At 44.6% G+C, this 19,792-nt stretch overlaps 1 protein-coding gene across 1 annotated transcript in view; it reads right to left on the minus strand.

Annotated features, from left to right (window-relative positions):
* LEAP2 (liver enriched antimicrobial peptide 2) overlaps nt 1-3,005 on the minus strand; it is a 52,753-nt gene extending 49,748 nt beyond the window's left edge. Inside the window, exon 1 of the mRNA XM_069209271.1 lies at nt 2,755-3,005. Coding sequence (XP_069065372.1) covers nt 2,755-2,847 — 93 coding nt within the window. The 5' untranslated portion in view covers nt 2,848-3,005. The remainder of the gene's footprint in view (nt 1-2,754) is intronic.
* Between the last annotated feature and the right edge of the window lie 16,787 nt (nt 3,006-19,792).

Genomic DNA, 19,792 nt, shown 5'->3' on the forward strand with positions numbered 1-19,792 from the left:
GTGGTTGTGCCCTGGGTTAATCCAAGGTAGAACATGCACACATGCAGAGTTCCCACCAGGTTTAAATCCTGCATGAATAAATGATGCAGAAGTGTGAATTAGCATGTGCTACGTTTTTCATTTTTTTCTCTAAGGGGAACATATTTTACCCTCTGAATAAGCCCCTTACCCAATAGCAAAATGCAAACGTTCTTTTCTGCTTTATCCTACCTATTTGGTGGCAACCTTCCTCAATAGCAATGGACTATACGTTTCTGGTTTTTTTTTCATCGAGTTTCGCAGGGTGCACCAACCAGAAACACACGACCCCACCCCTAAACTTGCGAAAGAGGCTCTTCTGCATATTGGCAGATTATCTGCATTTAAGTTCGCCTTAAAAACGCAAAGTTCCACCTGACTTTATTCTATGAAACAGGAGGTGGAATTGGTATTTGCAAACGCTTGCCCCTTAATTGCTCCCATATTTGCAGACACCGCTTGTGATTTTCTTGTAGAAGACGGGGCACTCTGCAGGACAGTCAGCATGCCTTAGTTCGGTACAAGAAAGGGACCCCACAGGGAGTACAACTTGCAAACATTGCGTTCAAATAAAGCCTGCAAAAGTGTCTTAAAGTACATTCACCGTTCTAGTGCTATCGTATATACTGTCCCAGACAGTTCTAATTATTATGCACTGGGCTATAGTGGGTAGGGAGTGTTGCTCCTTTTTTCATCTTTTTAAAGAAAGACTTTTAGGAGCATATTTATAAGTCCATAGTGCCACCTTGCACCACCCTAGCATATTTTTTTTTACGCTAGGGCAGTGTTAAGGAGGCCTTCCTCTCATGCCGTATTTACAAAGTGGCGTAATGCTTGCATTGCGCCACTTTGTAAACCCTTGCACCATATTATGCCTGCGGCAGGTACAATGTATGCAAGGGGGTGTTCCGACGCAGGGAGGCCCAGAAAAATGGTGTAGTGAAATTTATAACATTTCCCTGCTCCATTTTTTCCACCATTTTTATTGCCTGCTTGTAGCTGGCATTAAAATGATGCACATTTTAATCAATGGGCCTCCCTGTGCTTTGTTGCACTAGTGTCAACATTTTTGACGTTAGTGTAGCCAAGAGCCACAATAACGTTAAATGTTTTGACTCTATTGTCCTAATGACTGCCATGGTGCTCTGTGTTGTAAATACGGTGCAACCATAGTGCCCTTAGGCTGGTCAGGGGTGACACAAGAAAAGTGGCACATTGGGACCGATGCGCCACTTTCTTGTATATATTCCCCTTGGCCCCGGATCTACTATGATTTCACGCTACGCAGCACAGCAAGGGGAGTTGATGCGCTGTGCTGCGTGAAAAAGAGAGATCAGGAATGGGCAATATTTACAAAGACATGGCGCAGTTCTCCTTGCTCTGACGCACTTTGGCCAAGATTTATAAAAACAGTGTCATACAACACAATGCAGCAACCGAAGTTGGGTTGCTTGTGAGAGAGAGAACAGGCAAACACCTTATCTACAGAGATATGGTACTATCCTGCTCTCTACCTAGCGCTTGTGCACAATCAGGCTGACGAACGACATGCACACACACTTTGCACCATAGTGCAAACTTTGGATTCACTTTGATGTGTGATGTACAGTCCAGCACACATGCAAATTGGTAAAAGTTAGGAGAACTAAAAGCATTTCTCCTTTTAACACCTGCTTCACAATTGTGTTATTTTTTGGTGCAAAACCCTGTCTACTGTTTTTAGTAAATACGGTTTTATTCCAAAACTATGGGTCGTTCCATAGGCTTTGTACAACCAAAAAATTGTAACAACCCTGGTGGAAAATCTCAGTAAATCTGAACCATAGTTTGCATGTGACAGTCATTTTGAGCACCTCATACTTTTCGAAGGTATTTATTGGCCCAGTATACAACTTTTACCATTGAATTTGGACTGTCTCACACCACTTCAGAAAAAGTGCAGCACTGAAAAGTATTGGATGCAGAAAATATGTCAACACTGGTTCTTATGTGAAGGACAGTACAGTTTTAAATGCACAAGACTAGATTTCTTTGCATTGAACTTCGAAATATTAAAAACCCTAACGTCGATTTCTTAGCATTTATCTGGAATTTAGCTTTGTCAAAATTAACTTTAATGACAACACTTCCTTTATTAACAGCTAAAACCAAAAAACCCAATAACCAAACATATGACAAGTGAGATTGTTTAAGTCAACAAAGAAAATGTATTTGTACTAGAACCTTTAAAACACACATTTTTCCTCAACAGTATATATATATATCTATATATATTGTTTTATATATATATATATATATAAATATATATAGATAGATAGAAGGATAGATAGATTAAAAAAAATTGAAATGCAAATAACTATCACTGTTTGTGGAATCGATTTATGGCTGTGGCCTTTATCTAATCTGTACTCTAGCTATAATGAATATTGAAAAAGAGGTCACATTTACATTTTATAGTAAGTGCTAGTTTAAGTGTAATTTCTAAAAAAAAAAATTAAAGCGTAAAAAGAAAAGAAATGTTAATTTATGCCATTATTTTGCAAAATGTAGGAATAAAAAGAATGGTGAATTTGAATACACTTGAAAATGTCATGCTTTATAGCATCCCGAAAGCTGCAGTTGTGAGCACCGAGTTTGTAGGTTTTTGATGCAGGCACAATATTGCTGTCATTCCTATGCTCTATACACGCAAAGATGCAGGGAAAGTGAATAGCATGCACCCACATGCCCTCTTACCTGCCAGGTGCAGAGTACCACCACAATGGCCAGAGCTGAGGCCAGGTGTCCCACTGTCCTCTGCATGGCCAAGGGGGTATTGGTGCGGCACATGCTCCTTCCCTTCTACACAGCAGTCTGGACGGTGTGTGCTGTCTGCTGCAGGGCTGTGTACTTAGCTCATGGCTTGCATCCTCCCCCAGCACACGGCTGCCCTTCTCGGACGTCACTCACTGTGGTCAAATATTTGAGAAAAATGTCAGCAGTTTAACTGTTAACCTTCCTCTAGCATGTTTGATCACAAGGGGAAGCTGTGGATCACAGCCTTGGAGAAAAGAACAGCTCCAACTGCAATGTTCGAGTCATTGTTGTGGCAAACACGATGTTGTTTAGTGCACACAAAACTATCTTTCTGTATATCAGATAAGAACTTCACAAGAACGTGGTTAAATGCTTATTTTGGATCAGTTAGCTCAAATTCCCACGGTTTGCACAACTTATGAATACTTTTTGCACAAGCCCGAATTTAGCTAGGTGTAACGTTTGCATAGGCACTCAAAAAATAAAGCTTATAGATTTACCAAACTGCATCATCAGCATTTCATCTAAGCAAAATGTTGTGCCATCAAAATACTGTGCATTTGTCAACTCCACCCACGATCAATTTCCATTCACTCCAAATCATACTATTTCATGTCCCCTGTTGACTCCACACAAAATATTCAACAAATTGGAATTGTTGCGGTGGTAAGTGAACATCAGAGATGCTTTCCAATGTGAAAAGCCTCAAGTCACGAGAGAGGCATATGGTAGGACTATAATCACGAAAACGTATTCCTGGGTGGGCATAAAAATGAAAACCGAATGGAGCATTGCTACATTTAAGGCCAGTACTCACTCTGCAACCTGAACCTAAGTCCAACACTAACCCAGAGCAGGAGGCCAAAAATCGGGCAAAGAGCTACAGAGAGGCTGGACTCATTTGTAGTGAAAGCCCAAAACTCCTCGCCTGCCTCCCTTACAAGGGTGCAGATGGCAGGTGTTCAAGGAGGTGGGCCCATGTAGGCCAGTAAAAAACAACAAAACAACCATCTGTGTAGATACATGGCGCTTGTTACTGTTAGTTCGTATTGTGTAGCATGTATCTTAAAAATGAATCAGGCCTACACAACTCAATGCCACCTTATCTAAGATCACTGTGCATGTGCAAGTTTCACTGCACACTGATTGCTACACCAAATACATGCAGTATCCTACATACCCCCTATATCACAGGAAACGTGCAATGTCATCTTCCCACTAACAAAGAACAAATTCAAATTATACATACATCCCTATGTATTCTGTATGTGCAGGATGCATAGTGACACTTCAATGAATAATACAGCACTTACACTAAATGTCTAGAGTTCTTCACTCAGTGACACATATACAACATCCAGGTCCAAACGAGCCAATGCATGTGAACAGATGTGGCTAATCCATCAAAAAATAGATCAGAGTGCTGCAACTGCCACACATACCGCCGGTGCCCCTTTTGTGACAAAAACCCTGTACAGTGCCCGCAGTGTCCTGCATACCTATGTACCAACATGTAGACCTTTCTGTCCCACTGTGGTCTCCATTGAAAACAAATGAATAACTTGACCATATTTGTAAATGGGTATGACCCAAAAATCCATCAGTATCCTGCTGGAAATTGAAAAAGACACAATCTTGCTTATCACCTATGCACACATTAGTGTAAGATACAAAGGACCTGATTACGAGTTCGGCGGACGGTTTTGCCCATCCACTGAACTTCCGACCGGGAGGTTGCCACCACAGTGGCTACCTCCCTGCTGGGCCCATTATAAGTTTCCTGCTAGGTCGGCGGGCAGAAACGGCTTAGAGGGAAACACCCTACAGCATTGTCTCTGGCTCATAATCAAGCCGGCGGCAATGCTGCACGATGCAGGGTGCACCAGCACCCTCACAATGTTCAAAGCAGACAGTGAACATTGTGAGGGTGCTGGCAAGGGGAGATCCTGCACTGCCTATGCCAGATGCCAAGTGCATGGGCAGCACGGGGTCCCGCCATGAAATTGCTGGCAGAGAACAAGGTCGTAATCCTCAGGGCAGCGCTGCCCTGGCGGTTTAGGTACAACCGCCGGATTAGGACCGCCACAACCGTCAGACTGCCAGGATACCTCATCCTGGTGGTGCTGGCGGTCCGACTGCTGTGGTCATAATGTGGTGCTCGGACCGCCGCATTGGCGGCGGTCTGACCGCCACTGCGAATCTGGTGGTCAAGTGACCGCCAAACTAGTAATGACAACCAAATTTACATCACTTACCAAGGTAAACATTCTACCTTCAATAGCAGCTTGCCATAACAAGGCAACAAACGGATGAGCTTGCTTTCAAGATCCTGGGGCCTGCACAGCAACAAGAGTGCACCCACTAGATCTCCATAAACACTGTTGTGTATAATCACATTAGTTTAAAATTCGTTACCAGTAGCATATAGTGAATAAAGGCCCAGATTTATGTAGAAGCCACACAACGCAGTACGTCAAGTAAAGTCGCATTGCTGAGTTGTGTGAAAGAGAGAGAGCAGAACTGTGCCATATCTACTAAGATGTAGCATCGCTGTGCTCTCTTCCTGCACTGGCCCGCTTTTGATTGCCTTGTGCCAACACAGACACCTTTGCACAATAGTTTAAAGTGTCTGCATTGTGGAAAGCAGAGGTTTTGTACAGAAATTGTTCCCTTCCAATGCAAAAACAATGCTTTAAAGCAAGAAGGCAGAAGCTAGTATTTCTAAATGGTCATGCAAAAACAATTTTCAGATAACACCAATAGATATCACCTGAAGCTAGTACTGAATGGCATTTGGATGTCTCCCCTGAGAGATACTGGGACCAAACACACCTTGGGTGATTGCACGCTAGTGTGGACAGGTGAATACTTGAGCATGGTGGGGCACCAAAAATATTAGGACCAGGACCCAGATTTAAGAGGGCCTAGCACCTCCTTGCGTCACATTTGCTTAATTTTTTATGATGGTAATGAGGCCCAACGAGGCCAAATTTGCTGCACCTTATTTACAAAGTGGGGCAATGCCTAGCATAATGTAAATCTAAGAGATTCCTCTGTGCCATTTTAACCAGCTATTTTTAACACCTACAAAGAGCAGGTGTTAAAGGGGGGCATACCGTTGTTTTCAATGTGTCCCTATGTACTCTGCAGGATTAGCGCTAACATTGTGGCGCTAATCCTGCACAGTACATCAATAGCATCAAAAAGTTTGATGCTATTGCCCCTACACTGCACCATGGTGCGCCGTATATTAAATACGGCACAAACATGGTGGCGGTAGGGGGTGCTAAGGGGAGCAAGACAAATGGCACTGCATTGGATGTAGCGCCACTGTTCTTAAATTCAGGCCTAGGAGTCCCTATAAGAGGTCCTGTGACGGGTTCTTTTTATCCCGAGCCGAGGGGATGTTGGAAGAAGGTGACAGACGCGACGCTGAAGGGTGTAGCACGTTTATTTATTTGTTCGTTGGGATTGTAGCCCTAGCTTTTCCGCCAAAGTGTGATATTCCAGTACAAAACTAATATATAAATCCCTTTTCTTTCAGGGTTCCTTGATGCTCCCGGGACGGGCTGGTCTGGTCCGGAGGGAGAGGTCTTGTTCAGCCGGCTCTCATGGCCCCAGGATTTCCTAAAACAAAGAAGGAGAAAGGAACAGGTAAGTGGGGAAATGTATTTATATATGGTTAATTGGGGTTAGTAAGGTGTGAGAGGGGTGGGGTTGTGTGGAGGTGAAGGAATGTGGGGTTACACTTCTCTTGTGTCTTTCTTTCATCGTGCCCTGTTTGTGACCCCCTTACAGTTTCATTCACTGGTCTGGGTATGGTCCTTGTGGGGTTATCCTTCAGTTTAACTGTGGTCCTGTTTAAATAGGCTCCCCTTCCTTACACAACCTCAGCCCTCCCTTCTTAACCCCCTTAAACCCAGCCAACCACCCAGAACCCCAGTCCCAGCCCCGGTACGCTCGTACCTGGCTTGGCCACGCCCCTCCGGGGACGTGGCCGGCTTGTAGGCGATCTCCCGACTTCGTCTCGGCAGGGGCGGGAGGCGCCCAAGGGTTTCCGCTCTCCGTGCGTTGCTCCTTCTCCACGGCGGGGTTTGCCTTCTCTCTTGGTGGTCCGCGGCGTTCTTCTCTCCGGCTTTCCTTGACGTCGGCGGCTCCCTCTGGGTCGCGCGGCGCTCTCCCTTCTTCGGTCGTCCTTCCGGCTTCTATCTGACGGATGACGTTGGACGTCATCACGTCAGGAATTCCTTGGGTGCCCCCGGGGTATCCTCCGGCGGTCGTTCGCTCCGCCCAGGAACCGGCGTCCGGAGGCGCCCGGTTACACATCCCCTCACATGAATGGGGCTGATCGAGCCCCATCAGATCCGGAAACCGGGACAAATAGTCAGCCTGACCCATAAGGTCACCAGGGAGGTGACAAACCTGGAAGGAGAAAGGTTGGAGCTCCATGAACCATCTCAATATACGATTGTTGGTATTCTTATATCTTGAGAGCCACGTAAGGGGTGCATGGTCCGTATATAGTAGGAAAGGTCTGCCCAAAAGATAGTATTGGAGACTTTCGATAGCCCACTTAATGGCAAGACATTCCCGCTCTATAATGGGGTATCTTTGCTCCCTGGGAAATAGCTTACGGCTAATAAAGACGACGGGATGGCTCACTCCGTCTTCATCCTTTTGAAAAAGAACGGCCCCTACCCCCACGTCGGAGGCATCCGTTTGGAGATGAAAGGGTTTGTCAAACTCAGGACATTTCAATATCGGTTGAGTGGTGAGACACCTTTGCAAGGTATGAAAACTATGAAGTTGAGTCGGGTCTAGTCCTGGGATATTGTTGGGCTGTCCTTTTCTTAAGAGATTGGTTAGGGGGGCAGCCAAACTGGAATACTGGGGAATGAACCTTCGATAGTACCCCACTAGACCTAAAAAGGAACAAACTCCCTTCTTCGTGGTGGGAGCACTGGTGTGTAGGATGGCTTCGATTTTATTTTTTTGGGGTCGCAGTACACCGTTGCCAATGTGATAACCCAGGTAGGAGATCTCACTAAAAGCCATTCGGCTCTTGGCGGGGTTGGCTGTCAATCCAGCCTTCCCTAAAGCCGAGAGGATGTGGTCTATGTGGACCACATGGTCTTCCCAGGTCTCACTGAAAATAACGATGTCATCCAGATAGGCCGCCGCATATCTGGTATGAGGTCGTAATATGGTGTCAATGAGACGTTGGAAGGTGACGGGGGCGCCATGTAACCCAAAAGGGAGGACCTTAAAGGAATACAATCCTGAGGGAGTAGCGAAAGCCGTCTTTTCCTTGTCTTCGGGATCCAACGGGATCTGCCAATATCCCTTGGTCAAGTCAAGGGTAGACATGTATTTCGCTTTCCCCAGTCTTTCTAAGAGCTCGTCTATCCTAGGAAGAGGATATGTGTCAAATTGTGATATGGAATTGACGTGTCTAAAGTCGATACAAAAACGTATAGACCCATCAGGTTTGGGTACCAAGACCACGGGCGAACACCAGGGGCTTTGGGAAGGTTCTATGATGTCTAGATCTAACATCTTCTCAATTTCGTTTTCTACGAGGGTCTTCCTAGCTTCAGGGATACGATAAGGTTTTAGTCGCACGGTCTTCCCAGGTGGTGTGAGGATTTGATGATGTACCAACTGTGTCCTACCGGGTACCGAGGAGAACACCCGCCCGTTTTTATCGAAGAGATTCTTCAATTGTCTATTTTGTTGAATCGAGATCTCTGTATTAATGGTAGGAACCTCTCTCTCGCCAGGGGAATCAGTGGGGCACCACCCTATCTCTAGTTCCTTAACGGTATTAACTAGGCAGCCGTGCCTTGGGTCGTTCGGAGGTTCTTCCCATCTTTTTAATAAGTTAACATGGAAGATCTGTGACCTAGGGGGAATGTCGTTAAGCTGAATTCTATAAGTTACAGGGGTTACTAGTCCTGTTACGGTGTAGGGTCCCTGCCACTTGGCCAACAATTTGTTGTCTGAACTGGGAAGAAGAACTAGCACTTTATCTCCTAGGGAAAAGGACCTCAATTGGGTATTCCGATCATAATTCCTTTTCTGTTTGTCTTGGGCCCTCTCCATGTGTTCCCTTACGCTTTCCCATACTGTATGCAGGTGGGTTTTTAACTCACGGACATACTTTAGAATGGCTTTTTCCCCGTCTTCTTCTTCCCACATCTCAGCGGCCATATCTAGTAGGGTCCGTGGTTGTCGCCCAAACAACAGCTCAAACGGACTATGGCCCGTGGAGGCTTGTTCGTGTGTCCTGATTGCGTATAATACTAAAGGGAGTTTCTTATCCCAGTCCTTACCAGTCTCTGAGATAGTTTTCTTTAGTAGTGTTTTGAGAGTACGGTTGTATCTCTCCACCAAACCATCGGTTTGTGGATGGTAGACCGACGTCCGTAACTGTTTAATCCCCAATAGCTGACATATTTGTGTCATCAGGTTGGACATAAATTGGGTACCTTGGTCCGTTAGGATTTCTCGAGGAAACCCAATTCGGGAAAAGAACCCTATCATGGCGTGAGCAACACTTTTGGTGTTAATACTAGAGAGGGGAATAGCCTCAGGGTATCTCGTGGCGTAATCTACTAGTACCAATATATAACGATAGCCTCTCGACGAGGGCAGAAGAGGGCCAACGAGGTCCATCCCTATTCTAGAGAAGGGGACATCAATGATGGGGAGGGCTTGTAAAGGGGCCTTTCTCTGCGAGCCTGGGTCAATCAATTGGCATTTTGGACATTGTTGACAGAATTTCCTAATCTGGGAAAATACCCCCGGCCAGTAAAACTTCCTCAACAAATATTCCTCGGTTTTCTCCATGGATACAACAGATTGATACCGTGAATTCCGAAGTGTAGTAAGGTGCGTCGAACAACCCGGCCCTGACCACAGATTGACTGCACCCTGAATCGATGAGGGCTACTGTGCTTTTCCCATTGATAATCAGTCTCTTTTTATAAGGGGTGTCTCTTCTCCCTGTATAAAAGACTCTTCCCCTAGTGACCCCTATTTCCATGGGTTCCGATTTTTCTGTTTTCAGGGGGCAACCTCGAGCTATGTGGCCTCATTCCCCGCAACTGAAACACTGAGGTTGTTGTATATAGGGCCTATCTAGTCCCCGGGATTTCCCTATGTCATCATTGATTCTTCGTCCCACCGTCGAAGATGTTCCCGAACCCAGACGCAGGGGACTAGGTGTTGATCGGGGGGTGGTTACTTTGAATTCAAGGGAGCGATGAAAGGCACAGGCCAACTCGATGGTAGTACTGGTATCCGGGTTTGGATGTTGTTTGATCCAGTTGCGAGTAGACGGGGGCAGAGCGTCCAGGTATTGCTCTAAGAGCACGATCTCAATAATGTCTTCCCGATTTGTCCCTATGGGACCCAACCATTTGAGACCCAGATCTTTGATCCTAAAATATAGGGCCCGGGGATTTTCGTTGGGTCCCCACTTCGCTTTTCTAAACCGGACTCGATAATGTTCAGAATCAAACCCCACTCGTTCTAAGATGCTCTTTTTGATATCGTTATAGGGGGTTATTCCACCGGGGTTTACCGCTTGGTAGGCTGCTTGGAGAGTCCCGGTCAATAAGGGGGCCATATATTGGCCCCATCGCTCCTGAGGCCAAGTAGCGGAAGTAGCAACCCGTTCAAAATTGGTGAAAAAGGCATCGGGGTCTTCACCTTCTTGATATCGTTGTAAGACCGAACTGGGCACATTCGGGTGTACGCGGGTAGCAGCAATGGTATCTGTGAGATTCTTAATGGCGGTTTCATGAACCAACTGGTTGTTGGCCATTATGGTGGCCTGACTCTTAAGGGCATTTTGTAGTGCCTCCCTTCCCAATTTGGCCTCTTTCTGTTGCTCTTCCCACACTAATTGTAGGTGTCTTTGTCCGGAGGCCAACTGTTGCATCATATCGGATAGGGTACACTTCTCCTCCATTGTTGGGAAGTCTCTGTCTCCTATTCCAACATCCCACTTCTGACACCACTGTGACGGGTTCTTTTTATCCCGAGCCGAGGGGATGTTGGAAGAAGGTGACAGACGCGACGCTGAAGGGTGTAGCACGTTTATTTATTTGTTCGTTGGGATTGTAGCCCTAGCTTTTCCGCCAAAGTGTGATATTCCAGTACAAAACTAATATATAAATCCCTTTTCTTTCAGGGTTCCTTGATGCTCCCGGGACGGGCTGGTCTGGTCCGGAGGGAGAGGTCTTGTTCAGCCGGCTCTCATGGCCCCAGGATTTCCCAAAACAAAGAAGGAGAAAGGAACAGGTAAGTGGGGAAATGTATTTATATACGGTTAATTGGGGTTAGTAAGGTGTGAGAGGGGGGGGGTTGTGTGGAGGTGAAGGAATGTGGGGTTACACTTCTCTTGTGTCTTTCTTTCGTCGTGCCCTGTTTGTGACCCCCTTACAGTTTCATTCACTGGTCTGGGTATGGTCCTTGTGGGGTTATCCTTCAGTTTAACTGTGGTCCTGTTTAAATAGGCTCCCCTTCCTTACACGACCTCAGCCCTCCCTTCTTAACCCCCTTAAACTCAGCCAACCACCCAGAACCCCAGTCCCAGCCCCGGTACGCTCGTACCTGGCTTGGCCACGCCCCTCCGGGGACGTGGCCGGCTTGTAGGCGATCTCCCGACTTCGTCTCAGCAGGGGCGGGAGGCGCCCAAGGGTTTCCGCTCTCCGTGCGTTGCTCCTTCTCCACGGCGGGGTTTGCCTTCTCTCTTGGTGGTCCGCGGCGTTCTTCTCTCCGGCTTTCCTTGACGTCGGCGGCTCCCTCTGGGTCGCGCGGCGCTCTCCCTTCTTCGGTCGTCCTTCCGGCTTCTATCTGACGGATGACGTTGGACGTCATCACGTCAGGAATTCCTTGGGTGCCCCCGGGGTATCCTCCGGCGGTCGTTCGCTCCGCCCAGGAACCGGCGTCCGGAGGCGCCCGGTTACAGGTCCCATTGGAGTTGAAGGAGGCTGAGTAACTTAGTAGAATAGGTTCCCAGGATTTGTAGTGGAGTACTCCAAAAGGAACGACTTGCCTGACTAACAGGATGTCTATGTGATGCTGAGGTCCTCAGTCACTATTCAACGTGAGCATAAGGATGCATACTTTAAAAGTGGGACTAGGACCCGCAGTGGTGCCTGTTTCTTTCTTAGTGAGTTGTGAGTTGAAACTGAGTTGGGGGAAGAGGTGATAGAATTTCACCTTGGCGGGATGCATGTTTTATATAAGATGGAGGTGAGAGAAGATCATTGCAAGGCAAGCTTTCAAATGGCCACAAGAGTGGGTCTGATCCTTTACCATACAGAATATCAGGAGGCAAATTCAGATGGTGCCTGAGAGGAATGCCCACTGGAGACTCAGCAGTTTCTTGTCCTTACAGGAGCTACTGCCTTATGGAAATCCAAACTGACTTGGTAGTTTGAGACAGACTCTTCCTATAGGAGCAGGATAAAGGCTGATTCCTTCATTGTAGGGTCTAATCTTACAGGGCAGAATGGGAAAAAAACAATTATTTGGAATGCTGCTTGGAGTGGTTGCCAGTGGTAAGACTGCTTGCATGCATTCCTCACATTACTTTTTGTGTGTTTGACTCTCCATAATGATTAATGAGTTTAGGCTGCTCCATAATGATGCAGAGGTTTAAAAGGGTAAAACTTCAGAGTGGGAGTGTGAACCTCTTGTAAGTATGACCCCTTTGTGAACAGGTCTGCAGAGACATGTTGGGAGCACCACCCTGGCCCTCTTGCACTGCACCCAACTCCTTCCTGCACGTGTCGTATTAAGCATACATAGTTCCAGCCACACATAGCAAACTGAGTGCTTCTTATCCACCAGTACTGGACTGCCCAAAAGGGCCGTCAATAGGATGAAGAGCTTTACAAATGTTACAGCATCATTCATTGTTATATCTTCATGAAAGTCCTGTTCATGCTACTAAATATTAAATAGGTTATTAACACTAAATACATGTTCAAATGTTGGAAAGAGTAGAATACATTGACAAAACCCATGGAGTACTGGCTGCAACTGGTAACTGTTCATGTTGAATTGGGATTGACGGTTGAGTTTGTAGGACATGGAATTTTCTCATTTGTAGACCTTGTTTAGTCTCCTGACAGCTTTTTAGGGTTGAGTGCAAAGCGCTCTGTCCCTGTTGTTATCTCTCTACAGGCTTGTAACCACGCCCATGTCAGGCCCATCACTTTGGTTGGTTCGTGCGCTTGCCTTTTTGCCTTGTACAATTCGCTTCATTTAATTAGTGAGAGGCATGCCTTTTCCAGTGTTGAGCCCTCCTCGAGTGCACCAGCCAGCTACTGAAAACATGCGAGGCTCCGTGTTTTCAGCATGGTTTCTAGACTACTTTGTTACATGGATATTTGCACTTTTGCCGATTATATGGATATTTGCACTTTTGCAGGTTAAATGGATAATTGCACTTTTGCTGAGACATTTCACTGCGAGCGAACGTCTGTTTCCTTTTGTGTGTTTGCTTTACGCTTATGGCGGACATCTGCTTGCTTATGTGAAACTTTTACTTTTCAGTTTATGTGGCAAAGAAAAGAAAATGTTAGTTCTGCGAGAACCTGTCCAATGCAGCAGCCACATGATGCAACAAGTTCCTGTCTTGATAGGAGTCTGCATGCCTTCAGCATCTGCACCCAGGATCTGGAACTGCCACCAGGACCATCCCAATGCTGCCACACGTTCTGAAAGAGTTGACACACATCTCTTCAAAGAACATTGCATCACAATGCAGTAACAATCTACCAACCAGTTGCGCCTCCTAGTACAATTCAAGAAACAGGTTGAGTTGGCCTAAATCGCCTCTGCCATGGAAGTTCTGCAGATAGGGTGCCAGATACCTTGTTGCCAGTGAAGCATTCACAACAAACCTAGTAGTGGCGGATGAGGTTTGTAAAAGTTGTTTTGAACTTACAGCATCAACTGGCACGCAGAGGGTGAATGAAGCCTTCACTGTTATTGAGCTGTGATTGGCTCAGAGCTGGCCCTACATGTGTGGAACATATACAAGTATGTACAGTGTTCTGCCACTGCAGGTCCCACACTCCAGTGTTGTTATCATGTTGGACTGAAACACACTGCCAGATCTCCAGGTGGCTTCCACTGTACCCCTGGGGTGTGGTAATGATGAATGTGGGGATCATCGTTCTCAATATTTGAAACTGAAGCCTTTGAGTGAGGTCCAGCAGTTCCTCCTTAAAAATCCCTCAAGAAAGAGGACTCCTAGAGCTTTGATCACATTTGGGTTTTGGTGAAAGAGTGATTCTGTATGACAATGGGCAGTGTGGTAAGAGGAGGGGGCCTTGATATTTGGGGTCAGAGCGAGTAGCTGGTTACTTGGATCCACTACAGTAGGTTAGGCTTCCAGTGGCATTTGAGTTTTACTGTGACTTACATAATGCATATGTGGTTCAACATATCCTCCCTCCTGATCATCCGCTTCCTTCAGTGTGTATCGGGGCCAGGCTGGGAACCAAAATGAACCCTAGGAAACTCAGCTCCACTCCGCAGGAGGCCCTGCATAGACTAGAGACATGGAGGCACAGTTGTGTCACAGTAGCTCATCATGCTCTGAGATTAGCCAGGCGGAAGGGCCAGTCCTCCCCTGATGTGTCAAGTGCAAGAAAGGTCTTGGACCAGCCAGCTAATTTCTTCTTAGGAAGGCCTACCAATAGATTTGGCTGATGCACTCGGTATCAGTAAGTCTTCAAGCATTTACCAGGCCAGAAGAAGTGACAGGCTAGTTAGTATGCTGTGTGTCTCTGTTTCAAGCTGATATCACTGGTGAGGCATCCCTGGCGGCCACGTGACCAGGTGCCAAGGTTTCGCACACTCCTAAATACAATGCTGAGAAAGGCACAGAGGCTGCTGGGTATCCAAAATTTTGCATATAGAGGGATAGCACTGAACAAGAAATGTAACACTGCACCGATTATACAAAGATTTCTAAATTATATTACGTGAGCGACACTGTATCTGAACTATAGGTTTGTGGGTACAGGAGGACTTCTGCCACAATTCCATGCTCTCTGTCTTTGGCAGGACCAGACATAGAAGGCATGAGAAATCCAGATGTACAGTGGTGACGAAGAGGGCACTTTGCTGCACATTGAGAGGGGAAGTATTTTACAAAGTACAAAAGGTGGACAAAGTGATTAATGTTGCCTTTTTGGATGTATTTCCTCTGACAGTGTCTGTGTTGCTTTAAGACAGCAACCACACATTCACCATCAAATCCCTTTCATCCCTTTTAACTCTAAAAACCAAAGGTTGGTTTTCTGAAACGAGACGGTGACTGTATGTCAGTGCCCCACATTGTTCTGCAAAACTTTGAATGGAGCTTTCAACAGGACATTTGTGGGCTTCACCAGGCGAGGGTCTCAATGGAGAATCATGGCCACAGGGTGGAAGAACTCAGACTGTTACATACGTTTTATTGAGTCTTTAGGTTCCTAAAACTTCCTCCCAGGGCAGGAACTGCTCAGTGCAAAACTGGTATTTTAAGTGCAAATGTGCTTGGAGTGGGGCAGTGGAGAATTGAACTGGTACTGAATTGAACATTTGTGTCTCAAGAGACTCGTGGAAGGATGTACTGCATACAATTGTATACATACGGTTTGCAAACCTGCAAGCATCAGGGCGGGTAGGTTCTACTACTTAATGTGATGGTCCAGAGGGCAAACAAAGGTTTCATAATGCAGCATCAGATAAGGCCAGCTTTGCATAAATAGTGAACTGGAGCCAATGAGGAAATTCCTGTGAAGCTATGGTTAAATAACTCATCCTGCTGCGATTCCTAATAGATTTATTTTAACAAAGCATTACCCTCCATGAAGTCATATAAGGTCTTGCCAATGGCAAACTTTAATCTTGGGCACAGAATATATTAGCAAACTTTTCTGTGCCCTCTTTCTACTGCAGTGTACTGTGCTTTCAATCTCGAAAACACACGCCTTGATCATAGACATGTATTTCTGCCAAATAATTTAGTCAATAGGAACAGACTAGTGTTCTCTGTACCCTTGCGTACTATTAGTTTCACCTCTGCTCTTATCCTGGACTCCAAAGGTTGTAAGCAGAACAGAAATCCTAGTGTGTTATTTGTATTAATACCTGAAACAAACATGGCACCAGACTACCCAAAGGTTAGCTTTACTTTTGCAAAATGACATCACCAGATATCTCGCCAAAGGGGAATTGTTGCACAGTAATCAGACCTGCGAGAAGGCTGGTCATAAACATTCCCCTCTCCTAAGTGCTACTTAGCTGCACAGAACTAGAATTTTAAGTTGGTAATTAACAAATCAGAAATTCAATATTTTTCAGAGCCCAAACCATACTTGCAGTTGGTAAATCTGAATATAGAGGATTTACTGTAGTCCTCGGTTTAATGTTTGGCTTAGGACACTAAGGGAAGAGGCATAGGGTTCGCCGCTGGTAAAGTTGTGGGCACACACAAATTAGCAATTTTCGATGTTCAGAACCCTTGTCAATGCAACTTTAGACCCAATTCGTACACGTACATGCAGGGCAAAAATGCTATCATAAGTGAGGAAAATACATGTGAACTGTAACCAAACACCCTCATATTTGAAGGTGGAATAGAGGAAGGAATTTTATGGCCCACTATACTATTTTCCAGAAGGAAAAATAAAAATAGAATGTGCTGATGCACAAGCCCAATATTTATTCCTGGGGTCAATCTGCAGATGTAAAACTAAGTAAAGGGAAGTTTGAGCTTGCATGGAACTCTAAACAGTTCCGAGGATAGCTCTAATCTGCAAATCAGAAATACATGCAAATCATACACTTATGTCTTCAAGTGCTAGATTTACACATAGTTTTGTAAATCATGCATCATAAGAGACTACTGCTCCCAGGCATTTTTCAAATGCGGAATTTAACAGAGAAATTGCCCTTTCTTTGGTTCAGTGCATCTGACTTCGGGTATGTCTTGGTCCATATTTTCCAAATCCTATTTCACTTTGTAACTGTAGAATTTTTATTAAAATGATATATGTCAGCTCTGATTTCATTGTAAGGGGAAAGGAATCAGTATTCCTTAACAAATCAGTTTTTGTGGGATTAAAATTTGTTTTGCAGGATGTGTGAAATTGGTCTAGCTTGTAAAGACTTTACAGATGAATCGCAGATCAGGGATCCAACTTATTTCATTAAAAGCAAAGTGTAAGATTAAATTAGGACAAATAACCATAGATCAACGACCATCTGACTTGGCAAACATCCTTGAAGTCTTCTTCAGAGGTAAGTCTGTATGCTCATTAGTTAATAATAAAATTAAAGTAAATCATTTTTGTAGACAATTTGTGGGGTTTGCTGAAAGTTTCTCTCGTTTCAACTGCACAGGAGGAGAAAGGTCTTCATTATGTAGAAGATGCACTAAATGTTACCCCACCTCTTTTGCAGATCGCTCTTTTGACCAATTGAATGGCCAGATTAACAGAGAAGATTATTCAGGATTCTTTGAAATTGAATGCACTTCAGAAGATTCATTGGTACACACACACCTAAAACCGACAGCCATGGTTTATTTCACCGACTCTGGGACAATATAGAAATCGTGGGCTACGAAATTCTTCTTTGAGAAAATAGCCCTGCTGAGAGGAGATACTGAAGTCACTAAACGTAAAGTTAGATCCTTTTGTCTGATTACAAACACACACAGATTACAATTCTATTTGAACATGGTTTATTATGTTTTAGACTAGAATCTATTTCCCAGAATTAAAATGGAAATTATGTATTGTGTACTTTGAGTCAGTACTGGTCGGGTATCAGCTCAAGTTTCAAGCTACTGCCCCTAAACTAATCTGTCCATTCAATTTATGATGTATTTTATATTTTTCAGTGAATTTATTTGAACCTGGTAGGGTCAGATACTTTTGTATTGCTATGACGTGGACTGCATTGTATTTATAGCCGTGCAGCATTTTTAGTCTTACAAGATGTTGTCCCCTTTACAGCGTATCATGCTCTGGGTAAATTTTTTTAAATGGCAGTGATTTCAAGGTCCAAAGTAGTGCATCATCTTTGATGGTATCTGCACTTTAAGATATTTCACCATGAAGTGTACTGTATTTTATGGATCATTGTATTTTTAATGATATGGTACTAAGATTGTTGCTATGTGTTCATGACTATTTAAACTGAAAAATATATATTATTGATTGACTGATTAATAATGAGCAATTGATGCCAGTTAGGTGTTAGAACATGTGTGACAGATATAGCAATTAAAACCCATGAGCTAATAGGTCAAATGAAACTTGTGTAAAATATAATTTATAACCAACCCCCTCCTGCCCTCCAGAGAATCCTAGAACTATGCTTTAAGCCCATTGTTGATGACAGTGTTAGGAAGGCTAACAACTCCAACAGAAAACAACTACATCACAGTACAAAGGAGGACATGTGCATCATTGAACAGTGTTGTAGCATACTCAACTCAAGATTCAAATGTCTACATGAGCGTACGGGAGACTTCTTTTGCACTCCAAGATTGTCCACAACATGTTTGTTGTGTGTTACATTTTACACAGTCTAGCAGTGAGTAGGTTCCCTTCTGAGGAATAGTTAGACAGCAATGTACAATCTCAGACGGGCGGCACAGTACAGGCCTCGTTACTTATAGTGTCACAGGAGGACATATAAGAGTACAGTGAATCATGCTGAACTTACTGACTGGTAAGAGTAACAGAAAGGAAGGGAATTAACTCTGTTTGAGAGTCAATGACAATCATTGTGTTTTCTATTGACAAACATCACCATGTTCAGAGGCATGCAGAAAAAAAACCATTGGAGATTGCCCCTAGCAATCGGTAGAGAGTTCACTAATGGTATCCTTTACGGACTGGCCACCTCGTGACTTCTGGATGCCATTGAAAGGCAGATTGTCCAGAAGGGCCTATTTCATGTCTATCGAAGTGTCATCCATCCCCAACATGACACTCCAGGGCTCCGACTTCATTTAGATGCCGGAACGTCTGCATGAATGGCTGATAGCCTTTTGTCAATGATCAACACCCAACTATCCCATTATGATATCGTAGGAGCTCGTGCTCCTTGTCAAGGCATACCATGAAAGCCTTGCCTTTTGGTGTTCTGTCTCTGGCCATTGCAAACATTGACGTACTATGGGTCATGATGTCACCAAACATACTGCCATTGGTTTCCTCTGTTTGTTTGTTGGTGATATCTTCTAGTAACACAATTATAGCATTATCATCACTGCATGGCATCAATGGATTCTGTGCTTGAGTAAAGTAGTTGTGTGGCATTGTGAGCTGCTGTGGTTGCACCTAGACAGAAAGGGGACATGTGACAATGTAGAATGATGTTATGGCATGCCCAGTATGTTTTGGGGAATATATTTCAAGAAGTGTCCTGATTGAATACCATCTGAGGGATAGACATGCACATAGTCAGCGCTGAAACAGTCATTGGCCATTATTCTTTGTACAGTTTTAATCATTACATTCCATATAAAAAACAAACATACTGGGGGTGTTACCCTATTTCATTTTACAATACATTACATTGTTATATGACATATTAAGTGGCTTTCTAGCTTGTGTGATGCGTGGTTCCTTCATGTTGATTTGTGAACCGATCCCTTACACTTTGACTCATCCTACAACAGGCCTTACGTGAAGATGCGTAGGTCCTGTGTACAAACTAATATAGGGGTAGTAGTTGACAAAATGTTGTCGTAGATCAAATTACTGCAATACAGTCCCAAATTAATGATGCCTATGTAATTAGACATGGGTGGTGCTAAGCCATTTGGCCTCTTGCCACCAGGGGAGCCAGTATGAGATCGTTGAAAGCACTTCCTACCAAGTACTAGATTTTAAATGAAGATCGAATTACATCCTTATATTGATTGGCACATGACTACACCAATAGA

The sequence above is a fragment of the Pleurodeles waltl genome, chromosome 10 (assembly GCF_031143425.1).
Source record: "Pleurodeles waltl isolate 20211129_DDA chromosome 10, aPleWal1.hap1.20221129, whole genome shotgun sequence".
NCBI classification, from domain to species: domain Eukaryota; kingdom Metazoa; phylum Chordata; class Amphibia; order Caudata; family Salamandridae; genus Pleurodeles; species Pleurodeles waltl.